Source organism: Sapajus apella, unplaced genomic scaffold, assembly GCF_009761245.1.
Source record: "Sapajus apella isolate SASKATOON/1434 unplaced genomic scaffold, GSC_monkey_1.0 scaffold10, whole genome shotgun sequence".
In the NCBI taxonomy this organism is placed as follows: domain Eukaryota; kingdom Metazoa; phylum Chordata; class Mammalia; order Primates; family Cebidae; genus Sapajus; species Sapajus apella.
The window spans coordinates 6,843,068-6,863,931 of record NW_022436950.1 but is presented as its reverse complement, the minus strand read 5'-3'; the positions used below and the strand labels follow the sequence as shown (position 1 = coordinate 6,863,931).

The 20,864-nt window shown below is 50.4% G+C and overlaps 1 protein-coding gene across 2 annotated transcripts in view; it reads left to right on the top strand.

The window, feature by feature from the left end:
• The window catches only part of SAG (S-antigen visual arrestin), a 40,449-nt gene that overhangs the window by 12,192 nt on the left and 7,393 nt on the right, over positions 1-20,864 (top strand). For both annotated transcript variants that reach the window (XM_032277873.1, XM_032277872.1), the window contains exons 5-13: positions 1,673-1,866; positions 3,751-3,810; positions 8,334-8,410; positions 9,721-9,856; positions 10,741-10,825; positions 12,159-12,231; positions 15,182-15,319; positions 18,923-19,000; positions 20,428-20,451. In XM_032277873.1, the coding sequence (XP_032133764.1) occupies positions 1,673-1,866; positions 3,751-3,810; positions 8,334-8,410; positions 9,721-9,856; positions 10,741-10,825; positions 12,159-12,231; positions 15,182-15,319; positions 18,923-19,000; positions 20,428-20,451 (865 nt within the window). The remainder of the gene's footprint in view (positions 1-1,672; positions 1,867-3,750; positions 3,811-8,333; positions 8,411-9,720; positions 9,857-10,740; positions 10,826-12,158; positions 12,232-15,181; positions 15,320-18,922; positions 19,001-20,427; positions 20,452-20,864) is intronic.

Here is a 20,864-nt window from a genome sequence, read left to right as displayed (position 1 = left end):
GTTTTATCCAAAAAGGGGGAAATGATGCCTGCTGGGAGGCAGGGGGAGTAAGACCCAGAAGGAATGAACCAGTGTCATGGCGCCCTTGAAGATTTCTGGCAGTTTTGATGTGTGTGGTAAGTAGTTTGTTACTAATAACAGTTGCGTAAACCAAATTAGAACAGATTCCAGCTACCCTTGTGATAATGTCACTGACTCAGTTCCATTCTAAATATGCCTTTTTGCATGTTGCTACTGGCAACGTGAAGGAATTGTTCAGAACACTGGATGTGCCACTGGAATATGTCAGCTGTGGGACCGTCAGCATCAAAGTGGCATGGCCGAAATGGGGCCCCAAGCAGCCCCCTCTGCCCTCTCCACCTTCCTCCTGGGTGCCCTGCTCCTCTCTGGACCAGAAGGTGTCTGGTTTGAGCCCCAAAAGCTCATGCCCTTGACCAGAGAAGGGTGCCTGTTCTCAGGGAAAGCCACTGCACAGGACACCTGTCAACCCAGGTTGTCTCTGGCACCTTCTTCAAAGACCCTGACCTTGAATGAGGGGCCAGTGAGTGGGCAGTGTTTCTTCTGAGTCAGCGGCAAGGGGCAGTTACTTCTGGGGCTGTCAGGCAAAATTCTCAACCAATGGCTACCATGCACTTGGAGAGGCCACTTCTGATGTGTTATATTTGAGAAATACACACTTCATGTCTTTTTTAGAAGGTGTAGTGAACTTCCATACAATTCTTTTTTTTCTTCTTTTTTTTTGAGATGGAGTCTCACTCTGTTGCCCATGTTGGAGTGCAGTGGTATGATCTCGGCTTACTGCAACCTCTGCCTCCCGGGCTCAAGCAATTCTCCTGCCTCAGTCTCCTGAGTAGCTGGGATTACAGGTGTGCACCACCTCGCCCAGCTAATTTTTGTATTTTTAGTAGAGACGGTGTTTCACTATGTTAGCCAGGATGGTCTTGATCTCTTGACCTTGTGGTCCGCCAAAGTGCTGGGATTATAGGTGTGAGCCACGGCGCCTGGCCAGAGCTTCCACACAATTCTTTTGGTCCACTAGGCATGCCCTTTAAGCCTATTCAGCAAGTGGAATTTTCAGAAGTGGGGATTTGGAGAATGCTCAGTATATTTCAGAGCAGTGTGAAAAGGAGGCTGGAACTCGAGGCTTCTCGACTTGGATTTCACCTCCCCACGTGGCCTGTGAGCCTTTCTCGCTCCTCGCTCAGCCCACAATTGACTCCAGCACACATCTGCTTTGCTGCCTGGCGCTGTTTCCCTCTGCATCTTACCTTCTTCCTTCACTCATCCAGACATCCTGCCCTCCAGAGCCTGAGAAGCCAGAGCCATCTCAAAGCCTCTGAGGCCACAGAGCTAGGGAATGAAGGGGGTGGGCAGGACAGAGGGCACCGTGACCTCTGTCTGCAGATTCACACCATCCTGGCAATGCAATGCAGTTGGGAGGAAGATGCCTCCCAGTCCTCCAGGATCCCCCATTAGAGCAGTGAACCCTCACGAAGGGGCTGGTTCTCCAGAATGATGTGGAGTACTTGGGTGGCAGGGTTCTCTCCAGTCCCATCCCCTGTCCCCTCCAGATGCTGAAGGTTGCAAACCCATGCCCACTGCCCACTCCATCGGTGGTAGTGGGTGGCAGGCCGAGGGGCCAAGACCGATTCTGCCTTCATCTCCTTTGCAGTGTACGTCACTCTGACCTGCGCCTTCCGCTATGGCCAGGAGGACATTGACGTGATGGGCCTGTCCTTCCGCAGGGACCTGTACTTCTCCCGGGTCCAGGTGTACCCTCCCGTGGGGGCTGCGAGCACCCCCACAAAACTGCAAGAGAGCCTGCTGAAAAAGCTGGGGAGCAACACGTACCCCTTTCTGCTCACGGTGGGTGACTCCCCGGCCCAGCCCTCCTTCCTTCACCCCCAGCACCTTATCATGTGGATGGGGGCAAAGGAAAGGGAACAGAGGAAGGACTTCACATCTGCGGGCCTGGAAATTGCACCCTTGCAAGAAATTCTAGATTGCATGGTCTGTGATTGTCTTTTTTTAAGTCCTTGAAAATAGCCTGTCAGCCTTTGAAGGCACCCTTTCAACCTACCGTTTACATATTTCCCTTCTCCTGACCCCCTAATTACATGAGCATGTGTTACTCCTTTGCTTGCTAAGCTCTAAAAGGAAAGCTCACAGAAGTGCCCCTCACTGGCCTGGGGAGTTCCAAGCAGGAAAGGGTTCCTTACGAGACAGGAGAGCTTAGTGAAGTAAAGCATCACCTTTTTCCTTGCCCACAGCTTGGGGGATCACAGGAGATATACCCCTTCATCCCTCTGGAGGCCCGTCTCTCATCCATTGAGACCTGCCGACCAACGGGGCCAGAGTGCAAACTCTCTGAAGTCTTGGCCGTGAGCTCAGTTGGGGAAGCTACCATCTCCTTTACAAGCATGTTTATTTGTCTTAAGAGCATATACACTTCCAAAGTTACATGGTTCAGCCTTAAAAAGGAATGAACCATGTGCTACACCAGGGATGAACCTTGAATACATTATACTAAATGAAAGGACCCAGACACGAAAAGACAAATACCATACGGTTTCACTTGTGGGAGATACCTGGAGCAATCAGATTCATACAGTCAGAGACAGAAGACAGCTTCCCACGGGCTGGGGGATGGAGGATGGGAGTTGTGGTTTAATGGGAACAGAGCTTCAGACCGGGATGATGAAAAAGTTCTGGTGAACGGTAGTGGTGATTGCTGCAGGGTTGCGTGAATGTACTTAATACCAATGAACCGTACAGTTAAAATAGCTTGAATGGTAGAGTTGGTGTTACTCTATGTTTATCAAAATTGTTTTACAAAATCACATTTACAAAAAAGTTGTATGGTCCCAGGGGTTCCCATGTACTTGCGCTGAGAGTCTGAAGTGGCGATACCTTTTAGAGACAATATGTCAATGTGTGTTGAAAATCTTAAAAAGTGTGCTTCTCTTTCTAGCAATGCAGCTTATGAAATTAATTGGCTAAAACTGATTTATTATAGCATTGTTTATAATGACAAGAAAACTAAAGCCCACTTATGTAGCCGGCAAAGGGGACTGGCTACATTAAATGTATACAGAGCCCTAAAAAGGATGATTCAGAACAGAACTGTGTTTGATGATGTGGAAAAATGGTCACAATGCTTTCTGAAAAGGGCAAGTTAATGAAGCGAATAAACAGACTACAGGACACACTCATCACTTGGTCCCATTTCTGTAAAATGTCTTCTCACATATATATATTTATGTGTGGCAAGGCAAGGTGGCTCACACCTGTAATCCCAGCACTTTGGGAGGCTGAGGTGGGTGGATTACTTAAGATCAGGAGTTTGAGACCAGCCTGGGTAACGTGGTGAAACCCCATCTCCGGCAAAAATACAAAAATTAGCTGGGCATGGTGCTGTGCGCCTGTAATCCCAGCTACTTGGGAGACTGAGACATGAGAATTGCTTGAACCCGGGAGACAGAGGTTGCAGTGAGCCAAGATCGTGCCACTGCACTCCAGCCTGGGTGACAGAATAAGACTCCGTCTCCAAACAAAACATCTGTTTATGGGTACAGCAGGAAACGTTGGGAAGGTTATGTTAGCAACGTCTGTTTGGGTGTTAGGAGTATAGGTGAATGTATTTTTTCTTTTTTCTTGCTTATCTTTATTTTCCAACTTTTACATGATGATTCTATGTTACTCATGGAACAGACCCCTCTGAAATAAATGATTTTTTGTTTCTTTCCACAGTTTCCTGACTACTTGCCCTGTTCAGTGATGTTGCAGCCAGCTCCACAAGACACAGGGAAGGTTAGTTCAAGAAGAAATGCTATGGGTTTATGGATTTGCTCATTCCTTCAATAGCCTTTTTTTTTTTTTTTTTTGGAAACAGGGTTTTACTCCGTCGCCCATGCTGGGGAGCAGTGGCATGATCTAGGCTCACTGCAACCTCTGCTTCCTGGGCTCAAGCAATTCTCCAGCCTTAGCATCTCAAGTAGCTAGGCCTTCAGGTGCCACCACGCCCAGCTAATTATTTTTTGTAGAGATGGGGTTTTACCATGTTGACCAGGCTGGTCTCAGTCTCCTGATCTCAAGTGATTCGACTGCCTTGTTCTCCCAAAGTGTTGGGATTACTGGTGTGAGCCACCACGCTGGCTCCTTCAATAGACTTCTAAAGATAGCTTTTTATCATGGAAAATTTCAAACATACCCAAAAGTAGAGTGATCGGCGTAAAGATCATCTAGGAACGCATCATTTGTGTTCAGCAGTTATTAACTATCAACATCCTTGTGAACAAAATCAGAGAGACCTAACCCCCACGAGTCTCACACATTAACCAAGGGCCCCAGGCAAGACCCAAATAACAAGTAACGACACAGCACGTCAGATGGCCACAGATGCTGTGGAGACAAGGGGAGTATCTGGTGGGATGTGTGTTGAGGGTGTTTAAAGAAGGCCTGTAATTAGGCAAAGGAGAAAGCCACACTCTCCCGGGGAGAGCCTTCCAGGTAGAGGGTGCACCTCACCTGGTGTTCCGGGGGCAGCGAGGAGGCTGCCTGCTGAGTGAGGGGGGCAAGGGATGGAAGGGAAGGCCAAGCACAGTAGCCCAGGCCTGGCATCGCAGCATTTTGGGAGGCTGAGGCAAGCGAATCAACCCAGGAGTTCAAGAGCAGCCTGGGAAACATGGTGAGACCCCATCTCTACAAAAAATACAGCCGGGCGCGGTGGCTCAAGCCTGTAATCCCAGCACTGTGGGAGGCCGAGGCCGGTGGATCACGAGGTCAAGAGATCGAGACCATCCTGGTCAACATGGTGAAACCCCGTCTCTACTAAAAATACAAAAAATTAGCTGGGCATGGTGGCGCGTGCCTGTAATCCCAGCGACTCAGGAGGCTGGGGCAGGAGAATTGCCCGAACCCGGGAGGCGGAGGTTGCGGTGAGCCGAGATCGCGCCATTGCACTCCAGCCTGGGTAACAAGAGCGAAACTCCGTCTCAAAACAAACAAACAAACAAACAAACAAAGAAAAAAACAAAAATTAGCCAGGCTTGGTGCCATGTGCCTGTAGTCCCAGCTACTTGGGAGGCTGAGGTGGGAGGACTACTTAAGCCCTGGAGGCAGAGGCTGCAGTGAACTGTGATCATGCCACTGCACTGTGCTCTAGCCTGGGTGACAGAGTGAGGCCCTGTCTCAAAAACCAACAAACAAAAAATGAGGTTAGAGTGGAAGGGGAGGTGTGGCCAGATCATGAAGGCCCTTGTAGATCTCATAGAGACTTGGGTTTCTGCCTGAATGAGATGGCAGCCATTGGCAGGCTGTGAATGACAGGTTCTGACTTTCCAAACGGTCACTATGGCCACAGAGGTTGAGAATGGAGCTGAGTTGGCCAAGCATGTACTGTGGGGGCTGAGGGTGTGTGAGAGAGGAGTGAGCCCAGTGGACAGGGCTCGGGGGGCTCCAGCATGGAACGAGGCAGTGGGGACAGGAGGAGAGGGAGGTGCCAGGACTCATGGGTTCGGGCCCTGTAAGCCACTGGGACCTGGGATTCCTGAGGAAGGGAGCCACACACATACAGCTGAGGGCAGAGTGGCAGGTTCTGTAACTGGATTAGGGGATGGGCAGTGATAGGTGATGACAAGGGCAGTGTTTTTATCGTGGGGCATCTGACCCATTAGCGGCTTGTAAAATCAATGTAGTGGATCTGAAATGGCATTTTTTAAAAAATGGAATGCAATGGAACAGAATGGAATGTAACGGAACAGCACGTAATGCAATGGAATGGAATAGAACAGGCTGGGCGCGGTGGTTCACGCCTGTAATCCCGGCACTTTGGGAGGCCAAGGCAGGCAGATCAGATCACCTGAGGTCAGGAGTTTGAGACCAGCCTGGCCAGCAGGGCAAAACCCCGTCTCTACTACAAATACAAAAATTAGCCAGGCATGGTGGTGGGTGCCTGTAATCCCACCTACTCAGGAGGCTGAGGCAGGAAAATCGCTTGAACCCAGGAGGTAGAGATTGCAATGAGCTAAGATCGCACTACTGCACTTCAGCCTGGGTGAAAGAGAAAGACTCCACCTCAAAAAAAAAAAAAAAAAATCCACAAAAATTAGCTAGGCATGGCGGTGCACACCTGTAATCCCAGCTACTCAGGAGACTGAGGTAGGAGAATTGCTCGAATCTGGGAGGTGGAGGTTGCATTGAACTAAGATAGCGCCACTACACTCTAGCCTGAGCGACAGAGCAAGACTCCATCTCAAGAAAAAAAAAAAGAGAACAAAATGGAATGGATTGGAAAATCTCAGAATGTGTCACATGGTGAAGCTGAATATGGTGTCAGGAGAGTTGTTTCAGGTGTGTGTCTGTTTACAGGGCTATGTTATGAATCCAACTTTCAAAACATCTCGAAGCTACTGGTCCAAGAAAATGGGGTGGGGTATGGGCAGCCAAGATGGGGGAAAACGAGGTGATTACAGAAGAAGGGGGCGGAGAACAATGGGGGATGCGATTGGCTGTGTTAGATCTTATAGTGCTCTATAAGAGAGACTGCAGATTCAGATTTTTAGGTGAGTTTTCTTGATTTTTCCAACACGGTATGGGCCTAACAAAGCATCACCTATTTCCTCTTGTAGGAGAGGAGAGCTTCTTAGCGCAGCTGCAGGGCTTCAGGAAACGGTGCGTCCTGAGAGAGACAGGTGTTTCAGAAGGAAGGCGCAGCCTATACCTGGGCATGAAAGAGGACAGCTTTTGCAGGAGCAGCATTGAAGGGGGGTGGGGAGGGCAGGTGACGAGCAGAACAGGCGCTAGTGTGGCTGAACAATGGCCGGCTAATGGCAGGGAAGGATGCCTATTTATTTATTTTTTCTTTTTCTTTTTTTTTTTTTTTTTTATGATGGAGTCTCAATCTGTCGCCTACGCTGGAGTGCAGTGGTGCCTTGGCTCACTGCAGCCTCTGCCTCCCAGGCTCAAGCAATTCTCCTGCCTCAGCCTCCAGAGTAGCTGGGATTATAGGTGCCTGCCACTGCACCCAGCTAAATTTTGTATTTTTAGTAGAGATGGGGTTTCACTATGTTGGTCAGGCTAGTCTCAAACTCCTGACCTCGTGATCCACCCGCCTCAGCCCCCCAAAGTGCTGGGATTACAGGTGTGAGCCACTGTGCCCGGCTGCATATTCATTTTCAACCTAGAGTTTAGGACTTCTATGATTCCCTGGTTGCAGAACCAATAAATCTGTGCCTCGTATGTCACATGGACAGAGCTGGGTTCCTGTAGTTTTGCCAGCTCTACTTTCCTTCCTGGCAATGGTGGAGGGCAGGCCGGTGCCCTCCTCTGGTTCCCCAGTGCCTGTGAAGGTGCAGAGATGAGGGAGGTCACAGAGGGCCTGCACAGGGGACCAGGGGCTGGGAATTGGGGGAAGGTCGCTGGCAGATGTGTTTGTTCAACTCATGCAATGCTTAAGTCTTTTTATTTAGTTAATGAAAAAATTAGGAGATTTCACTCCAAATTCCATGTTCAGCTTCCTTTTAAAAAAATTGAGCTGGCCAGGTGCAGTAGCTCACACCTGTGATCACAGCACTTTGGGAGACCCAGGCAAGTGGATCATGAGGTCAGGAGTTCGAGACCAGCCTGGCCAACATAGTGAAACCCCGTCTCTACTAAAATTACAAAAATTAGCTGGGCGTGGTGGTGTGCACCTCTAATCCCAGCTACTTGGGAGGCTGAGGCAGGAGAATTGCTTGAATCCGGGTGGCAGAGGTTGTGGTGAGGCAAGATCATGCCACTGCACTCCAGCCTGGGCAACAGAGCGAGACTCTGTCTTTAAAAATGAAAAAAATCAAGCTGCCAGCACTGGGTGCCCTTGCTGCCTGGCCACGTGAGGCTGCCACTGAACAGCAGGTGACCATGGGGCTCAGGGTTTCCATACCCTATCAGGGCATTCCTGGACCCCCATGCTGGCCCTGTGAGTGCCTGTACCTCTGGCTCCTGCTGTAGGCAGTAGAAGTCAGTAACGTGCGCGGGGACACAGCTGAGGACACCTAAGTGTGCAAGGTGGCAGGAGGCAAGGACAGCCAGGTTGCGAGGGACTCTCCACAGCAGTAGGAGGTTCATGGGGCAGGCGGATCCCCTCCCTCTGGGGGCTTTGGGCCCATGGCACCCTCCTCGTGCTACTGTCATTGTTTCACTGTGAGTATGCTCCTAAATCCCTAAATGGTGCAACCCCGGATAGGACATGGCCAAGACAAAAAGATAGTGCCCTGCATGAGGTGTGGCCCTCTGGCCCGGCACCCAGGGTGAGAGGCGCTTATCACTGCCTGTCTGCTCTCTCTCCCCAACAGTCCTGTGGGGTTGACTTCGAGGTCAAAGCATTTGCCACAGACAGTGCCGATACTGAAGAGGACAAAGTCCCCAAGAAGTAAGAGCGTGGTTGCGGAATTGGTGAGGGGTGGGGTGCAGGTGGGGAGAATGGACCGCCCCACCTTGTCTCTGTGGGACAGAACTCTTCCCACAGGGCTGGCATGGCTGGGGTACCATCTCCGTGTGGGGTAGAGGTCAAAGGTTGATCATTTTGGGAGAAAATAAAAAAAACAAGAAAGTGACAGAGAAGGTAGCAACCTCCAGGGCTCATGCAAACCCCTAAAAGTTTCCAGGTTTCCCCCCCTTTTTTTTTGGTTTATTTGTGTGTGTGTGTGTGTGTGTAGTAAAATGTACACAACATGAAGTTTGCCATTTTAACCATTTTTTTTTTTTCTGAAACTTTATTTCTTGCAACAGGTATTTGTTTTGTTTTTGTTTTTGTTTTTTTAGATGGAAGTCTCACTCTGTCACCTAGGCTGGAGTGCAGTGGTCCAGTCTCGGGTCACTGCAACCTCTGCCTCCCAGGTTCAAGCGATTCTCCTGCCTCAGCCTCCCGAGTAGCTGAGATTACAGGCATCCCCACCACACCCAGCTAATTTTTGTATTTTTAGTACAGACGGTGTTTCACTATGTTGGCCAGGATGGTCTTGAACTCCTGACCTCAAGTGATCCACGTGCCTCAGCCTTCCAATGTGATGGGATTATAGGTGTGAGCCACCATCCCCAGCCCATTTTAACCACTTTTAAATGTACCATTCAGTGGCTTAAGTACATTCCGAGTGTTGTGTAGCCATCGCCGATGTCTATATCCAAAAATTCCCCATTGCCCCAAGCAGGAACTCTACAGCCATTAAGCCTACCCACAATCCCTCCCATCCTCCCAGCCCCTGGTACTGCTTTCTTTTTCTACCTAAACAAGATTTCTGCCTGGCCTTCGCATTGTCCCCTCATGCCCCTTGTACACACCTCTGGAGGCTCAGGATAGTGAGCTGCAGTCATGGAGCTCGCAGGTATTTGGTGGCTGTTCCATGAGGCCCTTGATGCCCTCACATCTCAGCCTGGCTGAGAGGAGGCAGAGCCGGGAACCCATGGAGCCTAAGAGGCTAAGCTTGGCCCTCAGGACATCGCCTGGTCCCCACACCCCACAAGCTGTGGGATCTCAGGGAAGGGACCAGGAACCAGACCCCCAGGCTCTCCTGCCATCAGGGCTGCCTCAGGCTCTGACCAGCATGCTTGCCCTCCTCTCGTCCACCCTGTCTTCGTCGGGAGCATTCCTGGAGCATCCCCCTGTGATGTGGGAACAGAACAGAGGTCTCCCTGAAGCCGTCTGGGTGTGAATGTCTTGCTTGTCTGTACTGTTCCCTACAGGAGCTCCGTGCGATTGCTGATCCGCAAAGTACAGCATGCCCCACTTGAGATGGGTCCCCAGCCCCGAGCAGAGGCGGCCTGGCAGTTCTTCATGTCTGACAAGCCCCTGCACCTTGCTGTCTCTCTCAGCAAAGAGGTAACCACCTGCCATCGCTAGTCCCCCCAGGGCAGCGGGACTGGGGGAGGCCCCACACGCCTCTCTCCACCAGCCCCAGACCCTAACTACATGGGGGCCTTGCAAGGAAGCCTGTTTCTAAGATAGTTTAAAGCACCAACATGCGTAAGTTGTGGGCCTGTTGTCACAGCCTAGAGCTGGTCACCATGGTCCTTAGAGAGGGTCGAGCTGGCTTTCACCCTACCTACTGGCTGTCCCGAGGGACTGCAGAAGGAAGGGCGGTGTCTTTCACACACCCGCCCCAGCCGTCCTTGCCCTCTCCACTCCATGGGCCTCGTTCACCAATGGAACATCAGTAGCTGTGGTATCCCAAATTCTTCACTTCCTGGGAAATTTAAGTTTCGTAGAAACCACGTGGGATGGTGGTGTCATCTGTGAGGTCATCTCTTAGAGGTGTCATGCTGGGAAAAGGTGGGAGCTGCTGGCTGAGGCTGACTCTGGTTCCTCTGGTCAGCAGTCAGCGTATGTGCACTGTGTGTATGTACAGTGTGCGGGTGTGCCCATGGGGGCTGGTTACACGGGCTCTGCTGGGCGGGATGCCAGCACTCGGCTTTCCCAGTGGTTTCCTTTCACTTCACTCATCCTGCCCCCAGAACCCCCTGACCCCTGGCCTCCTCTGATGTGGCTGACGTTCAGAACTCCATTCCCCTCCCCAGCTTCCCACAGGTGGGCAGAACGTGTTTCAGGCCCTTCCTCAGAAGAAACGTATGACTGTCACTTCATCTGCCTTAAACTCCCCCGCTTTTATTCTAGTGAAAGGGATTGAGATGAATCTAGAAAGCTGTGAGATGAAAGACACCACCACAGCTGTTCTCTGCTTCTGACCTATCTGCTGACTCTTCCAGATCTATTTCCATGGGGAGCCCATCCCTGTGACCGTGACTGTCACCAACAACACAGAGAAGACAGTGAAGAAGATTAAAGCATTCGGTAGGACCTTCTTCTCAAAAGTAGAGGGCAGAGTCTCCTAGAGTTTCTGATCCTGTTTCCTGAGGGGTCACTTCTCTGGTCTGATAAGGCCCTTCTGGGTCCTTGGAACTGTCTCTGCTATGATAGGCAGCAGGACTGCAGAGGGAGAAAGACCTTCCCCATTTTCTCATTCAACTTCCTGCCCACTTAGGCTGGCTCTTGTCATGGAACAAAATTCCTGACAGGTGATCTCTTTCCATGGTCATGCCTTCCTGCAGGGGCCCCACAGTCATCATCATTGTGGACAGGTGCCACACAGTGTCGTGGGTCAGGCCTAATTTGTGGGCTCCTGCTGTGGGCTCTGCAGTCCCAGCCGGCATGTACAGCAGGGGCTCCTCACCTGCCTTCCAAGGCTTTGTGAGGCTCTAAGGAGAGGTTCCATGTGGGAGCGCTTTGTAAATGATGAAGTGTGACTGTCTCACCTCCAGTGGCCATCCTGTCTGGCCGACCTTACCATATCCTGCAGGGAAGGCGCCTCCTGCCTGCTGTTCCCACATGCTTCCTCAGCTCAAAGAGTGTCAAAGCACAGGGATCTTAGATGATGGTCTTATGTGGCTTCATGAGAAAGACATGATGGAATGACCTGTGAGGGTAACCTCTAAGTTCAATTTTTAACTCAAACATTTGATGACCAAGACAGTTAGACTTACACATCTTGGGGTGACTAACTGTCCAGGTGGTCCAGGACTGAGGACGTGGAGCTTCCAGTCCTAAAATGGGCTATCCCAGGCAAGCCAGGATGAGCAGTGGGCCTGGGTGTCATATAGCACTTTTCTCTTTTCCTGTGAGTCCATCATAGATGAGGTTCAGAAATTCTGATCTGCGCCGGGTGCGGTGCTCACCCCTGTAATCCCAGCACTCTGAGGGAGGCCGAGGCAGGCAGATCATCTGAAGTCAGGAGTTCGAGATCAGCCTGGCCAACACGGTGAAACCCTGTCTCTACTAAAAATACAAAAATTAGCCGGGCATGGTGGCGAGTGCCTGTAATCCCAGCTACTCGGGAGGCTGAGGCAGGAGAATCGCTTGAACCCAGGAGGCAGAGGTGGCAGTGAGCCGAGATGGCACAATTGCACTCCAGCCTGGGCAACAAGAGTGAGACTCTGTCTCAAAAATAAAAAAAAATAAAAAATAAAAGAGCGCAGCCTTGAAGCCAAGGGCTGAGAAAGCCGAGCCTGGGAAGTGGAGGGACACCATCATCAGGGAGAGCAGTGTGTCCCCTGGGAGGCCGCAGGGAACACGCATGTGTGGGGCGGGGGACCGCCGCTGACCACCCGACTCCTGTCTTCCCTTGCAGTGGAGCAGGTGGCCAATGTGGTTCTCTACTCGAGTGATTATTACGTCAAGCCTGTGGCCGTGGAGGAAGCACAGTGAGTAGCTTGTTGGGTTTCCGTTTCCCGGGTGGCTCAGCCCTCTGTGTCACGTTCCTCACTGTTTATTGCTGAAGAGGGAACTAGAATGTTCAGCTAGCCCGCCAGCCTTCCACTTCCTTCCTCTTTCTCCCTCGAGGGCTGCACAGAAAGTTAGCATCTCAGCTCTGCGTCTACCACACCCCTCCATGCCATCTCACAGGAGTTCTGAGGATTAATACGAGCTAAAGAATGACGCAGAGGAGGAAATAAAGACAGAGATGTCACCATGGGATCCACTGGCCTTTTCTATTTATCCTTGGAATGAATTATTAGGAATTTGATACCATTCCCACCTTCCAGAAGATGGTCAAATGAACTGTCAACCCAGGCTGGGATTCCCTATCTTTTGATCTCAAATTGAAAATCGGATACCAGTGACAGCTGGGTTAGAATGTACCCATTCTTAGCTGGTTGTTGTGAATGACTTTTGCCCCTTTGTTGGAACAAAAAAGAAATGAGAATCCTGCCATGGTTCCTTCATATTGGCCTGAGAGACCTGCCCAGCTTTGCCGTGTGCCACAAAGTCAAATGGACTCATTCAATACATGGCTTGGGTGGGGGGCGATGATCTCCTATCTGCCAGCCCCCCAAGAGGATAGCTTGAGCAGGTCTTCCCTCTTTGCCTTGCTGACATGTTCTAAGCAACATTGTATGTAAAAAATATTAGCACGGTTAGAGGAAGGTTAGGGGAGGGGAGTGATGAAAGACAAACTGATTCTTTAAGATAATATAAGGTAATAGATATATACATTTTTGAGGTGGAGCCTTACTCTGTCGCCCAGGCTGGAGTGCAGTGGTGAGGTCTCGGCTCACTGCAACCTCCACCTCCCAGGTTCAAGCCATTCTCCTGCCTCAGCCTCCCAAGTAGCTGGGATTACAGGCACCCACTACCATGCCTAGCTAATTTTGTATTTTTAGTAGAGACTGGTTTTCACCTGTTGGCCAGGCTGGTCTCAAACGCCTGACCTCAGGTGATCCACCTGCCTCAGCCTCCAAAAGTGCTGGAATTACAGGTATGGGCCTCCAAGCCCGGCCTATATGAAACAGATTCAACCTTAAGTTGAAACAGGTCTATGAGGGAGGAAAATGGGAAAGAGCTGCCACCCATTATCTCCTCTCGGCCACGCCTGGGCTCTGCTCAGCCTTTAGGGCATCCTCGCACATCCCTGTGCTCTGGGGGTCTTGGCCCTGGTTCATCTTTCCACATATGCTCAGCAACATGGGAGCAAAGGGTCCTGGCCGAGTTTTCCCCTAGTATATATTCCATCACTTGGTCCTCTTTCATTTCTTTCTTTTTTTTTTTTTTTTTTTAATTATTATTATTCTGTTACCTCCAGTAATGGGTATAAGCAAACTTGGTCCTCTTTCAAAGTGTTGGGTGCATTTGGGGTCAATGATACCCAGGAAACTGGAAAGCATCTCAAAGGCCCCCAAAGGCTGGAGGAGCCTGGGAGCTGGACTGGACACCTGACGAGTCTCAGGCTAGAGGCCACTGAGAAAGCTGCAGAGCAAGAACCATCGTCCCTGAACCCAGTGGCTTCTGGGGCTTTGGTGGACAGGCTTCCATGGAACCAGGTCAGACCTGACTCCCAAGCTGTCCCCACCATCCAAACCCACATCCTGAAGCTCTGGGAAGTGGCCCCAGGGCCTTGGCATAGTCCTTTGGCAAGCTCTGCACAAGAAGAAAGGCCATCCACTGAGCCCAACTCTTCCTATTTCAATCATCTTCACAATGCTGTTTCTGCTTTTCTCCATGCCCAAATTATGCTCGTGAGGAGAGGTTCCACCAGGACCCAGATGGGAGAATGTGGTCACCTTGGGCTCTGGCAGATTTCTGTGAAGAGCTTCCTGTAGACACTGGAGGCAGGATAGGGGACAGCTGCTTTTACCTATCCAGAGTAACTTGATTAGGGAGGGGAAATCCTTTCTCAGAGAGGCAGTTCAGACTTCCAGCTGTCTCAGGACAGCCTTAGAATGGTCCTGATGCTAGCCACACCCCACCTGCTTCTGGCCAGGCACGAGATGAGGGCAAGCTTCTGGCACGAATGGGCTCTGTCGTCCAAGATGTGCAGCCATATGATCGTGGGCACACTTCCTGTCTGGAAAATGCGAATCTTGGGAGAACCTTCTTGGTATGGGGTTGATGAGGGTAAGGTGAGAGTTTTTGAGGATAGGCCTTAGCACCAGGCCTGGCACACAGCACGCGCGTGAACGGAAGAGCCAACTCTCCAGCGTCAGAGGCTTCTTCATGGTCCTGGCCATGCTGCCATGTGTCTGCCTGGAGAAATACATGCTGCTGTGTCCCCAGCTTGATCCCAGACCCACCCGTTGGCACAGGGTCCCTGCCATCTGTCAGATGTTGAGAAAGCTACAGCCTGACTAATGATGAAGATCCAGTAGAGAAAAAGCATGTGCTGCTTTAGACCCAAGCTAGTCGGTCTGTGTGAGCCACAAATTGTGGGTCGCTGCGTTGCCCCTCTAGACAACTTACCACACAGTCACACTGTGACACCCTTATAGGGACAGTTTTTGGTAACAAGAGGCTTCCTGGCCTGGGCTTGTTGCTGACGCTAACCAGAAGGTTCTGCCGGCCACCGGATGGTTAACAGAGTCTCAGGAGGAAACTGTGGTCTCTGACTCTTAAGCCAGTTGGTCTCATTAACTCCATAGAACATTCTAGAAATTCAGCAATTTAGAATAGGCTGAGTAGCTTGAAGAAATATCCTCCTGTTGCTGCCAGCCCACCCTGAGATTTCACAAGCACTGCTCTGCTTCTCAAAAGGCCAGTTCTGATCTTCCCAGGAGGTCCATCAGGGATGTTGATCCTGGAAAATGCTTAATGGCACATAGGGGCTCATGGGGCCCATGGAGCTCTTTTGGTTATAAATCTCCTCTGTTCTTCCTCTAGAGAGAAAGTGCCACCAAACAGCAGTTTGACCAAGACGCTGACACTGCTGCCCTTGCTGGCTAACAACCGAGAAAGGAGAGGCATCGCCCTGGACGGGAAGATCAAGCATGAGGACACGAACCTTGCCTCTAGCACCATGTGAGTCCTTGAGGCTCAGGGAATAAGTGTTGGCAGCGCAGGCCAGCACCGTTCTGCTACCCTTCACGTCACCTTGCTGGGCTCACAGGCACGCACATGCAGCATGGGGGCCCAGTGTGTGTAGTACAGAGTGCACACGCAGGGGTCCAAACAAGGATTCCACTGTCACCCCTGGTGTGATGTGAGGGTCACACCGTGGGCCCTGGAGACAGCTGTACGCTAACCCCGGCTCTGCTGCTGGCCCTGGGAAAATGCCTTGAGTTCCCCCAGAACCTCAGTTTTCCTGTCTGTAAAGTGGGGGTGATAATAGTTCAAGTCTCACAGAGCAGCCACGAGGATTCAGTGAGACAACCCATGTAAAGCGTGGGGCCTGACAGACAGTGAGTGCTCTGGGAATGTCAGCTACTGCTTTCTGAAGCATCACTAGCCAGTGGAATGCCCTAAGCATGTCAACTGAATAATGCTCCTGGCTGTATTCATTCACTCATTTATTCATCCATGTCCATCAGGAAATGTGAAGAACAGGAGGTCCTAATGACTTTAGGTATCCATTGAATTTAAATGATATTAAGTACTGATCTGCTGACCCTTTAAGGGCACGCCCCTCAAAGGACCACTGGCTGAATCTGGGCAGCAGATCTAACAAAGGCTATACAGTGAAGTTCCAAAGTCAGCGTCTGCTGTCCTTCCCAGCCATGTTTTTGGGCTTCCCTTCCCGGGAGTGTGTCTGTCGGTGAACTCTGAGAGTTTTGGGTTGGAGCCAAAACCCAGGCTCAAGGCCCACTCACTGCCACCTCCCCATGTGATGTGCTGGGGGCTCTCTCTGCGGCCCCAGTGGACCACCTCCGAGGTGATGCCAATAGACAGGAGACTGGAGTGTTTGACCCCATGACCCTGACGCTCAGTAGCTCACACTCTCTGAGACCAAGAGTGAGGAACAGTGAACAATTAGCAGATAGCAGGTGGGAGTCAAAGGATTTTTCTGAGGATGATTGGCCAGGTTGTTGTGTTAGATTCTAGAGCACATTCGTGAAGCTCTGAGAGAGAGAATGTCAGGGAAACTGAGGGCCTCGATCAATGTATTCGAGGGAATAGGAATTATATGAATGATGATGGCGCCCCACACTGCGGGAATGTTCCATTGTGTGTGGACTAGTTTCTAAACATGTTCGACTCTCCGCCCCTCTGTGAGGAAGGTGTTTTTATATGCGTTTTATGGATAAGGAAATTGAGCTTGAGCCAGAATGAAAGACTATCCAAGGACATTGAATCAGTTAATAGCAAAGTCCACTCCACAGCAAATCTCCCAGCTCAGGAAGCTGCCAAGGGACAAAGATTGCAGGGTGTCCTCAGGCATGTGGCAGAGCATGTTCCATTCACCAGCTGCTCGGCCCCATTCAGTGCAAGGTAGAGTGAATCCCAGCCGGGGGCAGTGGCTCACACCTGTGATCCCAGCACTTTGGAAGTCCAAGGCGGACGGATCGCTTGAACTTAGGGGTTTGAGACCAGCCTAGGCAACATGGTGAAACCCCATCTTCACAAACAATTAAAACATTAGCTGGGCATGGTGGCACGTGCCTGTAGTCCCAGGTATTTAAGAAGCTGAGATGGGAGGATTGCTTTAGCCCACGAGGTTGAGGCTGCAGTGACCTATGATTGTGCCATTGCACTCCAGTCTGGGCGATAAAATGAGACCCTGTCTCAAAAAAAAAAAAAAAAAGTCAATCCCAGCAGTGGGGGCCTCTCAAGCTTGTACCCCTTTTTTCCCTTTGGAGGCATCCTTTCTTCACCAGGTCCTTGGCCACATTCTGCAAGTCCAGATAAAGATATCCTGTCCTCTTTTTTAAAAATTATTTTTATATTTTTTGAGACAAGATCTCACTCTGTCACCCAGGCTGGAGGGCAGTGGCGCAATCTTGGCTCACTGCAACCTCTGCCTCCTGGGTTCAATCAATTCTCCTGGCTCAGCCTCCTGAGTAGCTGGGATAAGAGGCTTCCGCCTCCACACCTGGCAAATTTTGTACTTTTAGTAGAGATGGAATTTCGCCATGTTGTCTAGGCTTGTTTCGAACTTTCTGAACTCAAGTGATCTGCCTGCCTCGGTCTCCCAAAGTGCTGGGATTAAAGGGGTGAGCCACCGCGCCTGGCTATTCTGTCCTCTTTTTTTTTTTTCCTGAGACAAAGTCGCATGCTTGTTGCCCAGGCTGGAGTGTAATGGCACGATCTCGGCTTACTGCAACCTCCACCTTCCGAGTTCAAGCAATTCTCCTGCCTCAGCCTCCCAGGTAGCTGGGATTGCAGGCATATGCTATCACATCCAGCTAATTTTGTATTTTTAGTGGAGATGGGGTTTCTCCATATTGGTCAGGCTGGTCTTGAACTCTCGACCTCAGGTGATCTGCTCTCCTCAGCCTCCAAAGTGCTGGGATTAAAGGTGTGAACCACCATGCCTGACTATTCTGTCCTCTTTTAAAGGAGCTCCAGACACCAGTGAGCCAAAGGAGCTCTCTGGGGAGCACTGTGGCCTGGAAACACGTGCCTGAGACACCACCCCTCAGAGGCTCCCAGGCTGATGTCTTCTTCCAGGCTCATCACCTGCTGGCCACCACCCCAACTCCTTTTCCAGAGCTGTTCCACCCTCCCCTGCCTTCTGCCTGTAGCCTTCAGATTTCTTGAGCCTATTTTCTATCATTATTAACATGGTCTTTGTTAGCATTTCATGATTTTTTTCATACCTTAATTCCTGTTATTGGACGTCCTGGCGTACTGATGTCTTCTGCTTTGGATCACACATAATAAGCATCTGCGTTGAAATGCCCAGCATGGTGCCTGCCAGACAGTAGGACTTCAGTACCCATTAATGGGATCTGTAATGATGTTTCTGTCAAGGAATGTCACATTGCACTGTCTTTGGGGACACATCTGAGGCTGTGACACATCCCGCTCATTCCCTTAAACACTGACAGCTCTCACACGGTGCCAGGTCTTATGCTGGGTGCTGGGGACACACGGCTGGATATCTTGGAAGGCAGGAGAAAAGGAGGGGGCATTCTGGAGCTGGGCTGTGTTGGCAAGTCTGGTGTGGGGGCGCTGTGACACAGTTGGGGATGAAGTAGCAAAGCCAGGCCGGGGCAGCTCATGGGTGGCTTCTGAGGCTGAAACTGCAGGTGGCCACGGAGCTCAGAGAAGGGGCCTGGCACGTGAGAGATGAGTTGGTGAGATAATCCAGGCAGGCAGAGCCTGCGGGAGGACTTGGGGTCTTGCAGAGATGGCAAGTTTTGGCAGGTGGCAGGAAGGAGGAGCCGAGAAGGATGACTGGGGATGTACGTTTGCAGAGGTTGCGCACAGAGAAGGGGGTGCATGCTCTGCCCTCTGGGAACTTGCAGAGAAGAAGACAAAGGAATTCCTCCAGTTCGTGCAAGGAATCCCCACACCCACTCCCCAGGGATGCAAACTTCTAGGACTTCAGCAGCTCAGTGAGTTCTCCAGTCCCTGGAGAACCTCCATGACGGTGTGTCTGCCTGGAATGGAAGGGCCGCCCATCTGCTCTTCACCCTCCTCTGCTCTCCATCATCCTTCTCCTTTTCCTTTCTGTTTGGGCAGCATTAAGGAGGGCATAGACCGGACTGTCCTGGGGATTCTGGTGTCTTACCAGATCAAGGTGAAGCTCACGGTGTCAGGGTAAGTGTCCCCGTACCAACCCTCGGGCCGCTCTGTCCTGGTCCTAGATGGTCTGAATTGTTCTTTCCTGAATGACAGGGAGACAGAATGCAAGGAAAGACCCACAGCTTCCACTGGATCACCAAGTAGAGCTTGGGAGAGGCTCTGTTTGTCTAGTACCAAGCTTCTATCCGAGAAAATGTCAGGTGGGAAGGGGTGGAGAAGCAGACTCTGAACTGGGTGCACACTTAGTGGCACTTTGCAAAACACGTGTGCATATGTGCACGTGGTGGAAGTTGATGTGCAAGAGTGAAGATTAGTCAAATGTTATCCTTCAGAAAAGAGTGACTGCTGTGAAATAACTCAGAAAATCTCCATGTATTTGCATCTTAGAAAGTATCCAGCCATAAAGTGGGGACTTTCCCTTCCCTTCTCACACTTGTAATCACAGGGCATAGGAGACTCCTTTTCATACAAGAAGGCCAATATCCAAATTTTAAGGAAACAGGTCTCTGCTTTTATTTTCATGTGAAGCCGATTTCTTCCATTTGTTTAATCTTACCAAAAGGGAATAAGTTGAGTTTTCATTTTTGTTTCAAATTCCAGTGCCAAAGGCTCTGGCCTGTTACCTGGATGAGCCTTGGGGTAGTTCTGCCGTCAAAGCGAGTCTGTGTCTTGGTTTCATATTTCTAAGTAGTAAAGAATTCCCTTGGGTAAAATAAGGGTTAAAAAAAAAAAAGAGTTGCCCAAATTTCTAACGAAGTAGAACATGAGTCTGGTTTGCATTTTTGTTAGCACAGTGTTTGTTTTATTTTTCACAGTGGATTCTCCATAAAAGGATCTAAAAACAGGGCGGAGTTTCTTTAAGCAGTCAAGAAAAGCAACCAGCAAGTATTTCACAATGACCTCTGTGACTTATCTTGAATGTTAGGGCTTGACTGTTTTTTAAATTTATTTTAAGATGGAGTCCCACTCTGTTACCCAGGCTGGAGTGCAGTGGTGCGATCTCAGCTCACTGCAATGTCCGCCTCTTGGGTTCAAGCAATTCTCCTGCCTCAACCTCCAAGGTAGCTGGGATTACAGGTGCCTGTTACCATGCCTGGCTAATTTTTGTATTTTTAGTAGAGACGGGGTTTCACCACGTTGGCCAGGCTGGTCTCCAACTCCTGACCTCAAGCGATCCACCAGTCTCAGCCTCCCAAAGTGCTGGGATTACAGGCATGATCCACTGCGGCCGGCCTTTTTCAACTAACCATCTTGAGAAAGAGATGATGTCACAGGTAGAGAGGAGGAATGAGGTTGAACATTAAGGGATGCAGAGACCCTGGAGGTTGTGAGTTAGGGAGTGAGGACCATGAGAGCGAGGTTGTGTCCTACCTCTGAATCATAGGAAAGGGTTGCATTACCACTGTGACAGTTACCACAGGCATCTGTTTTGTGTTTCCTAGCTTTCTGGGAGAGCTCACCTCCAGGTAAGCCTGTTCACCTCCCCTCTTTGCTTATTTCTCAAAATATCAAAGGCAGCAAACCTGGGGCTCCAGAGCAGTTTCTGGTAAAAGCTGCTTTCTGGGCAACTGTGCTCAGAGGTGCTAGGAATGACGCTTTGCCTTCAGATGCCTCACAGAACTGTGACTCACAGGCATTTCTTTGGGACCACAGCTAGGCCTACACCTGGGTAAGGACACATACATATGCACCCAGAAAACTGGCACACTCCACGTGGCCAACTTGTGTGTGTGTCTGTGCGTGTGTGCGTGCATGCACACGTGTATATGGTAAAATACACATAACATAAATTTTACCATTATATTTGTTTATTTATTTATTTATAGATGGAATCTCACTCTGTCACCCAGGCTGGAGTGCAGTGGTAGGATCTTGGCTC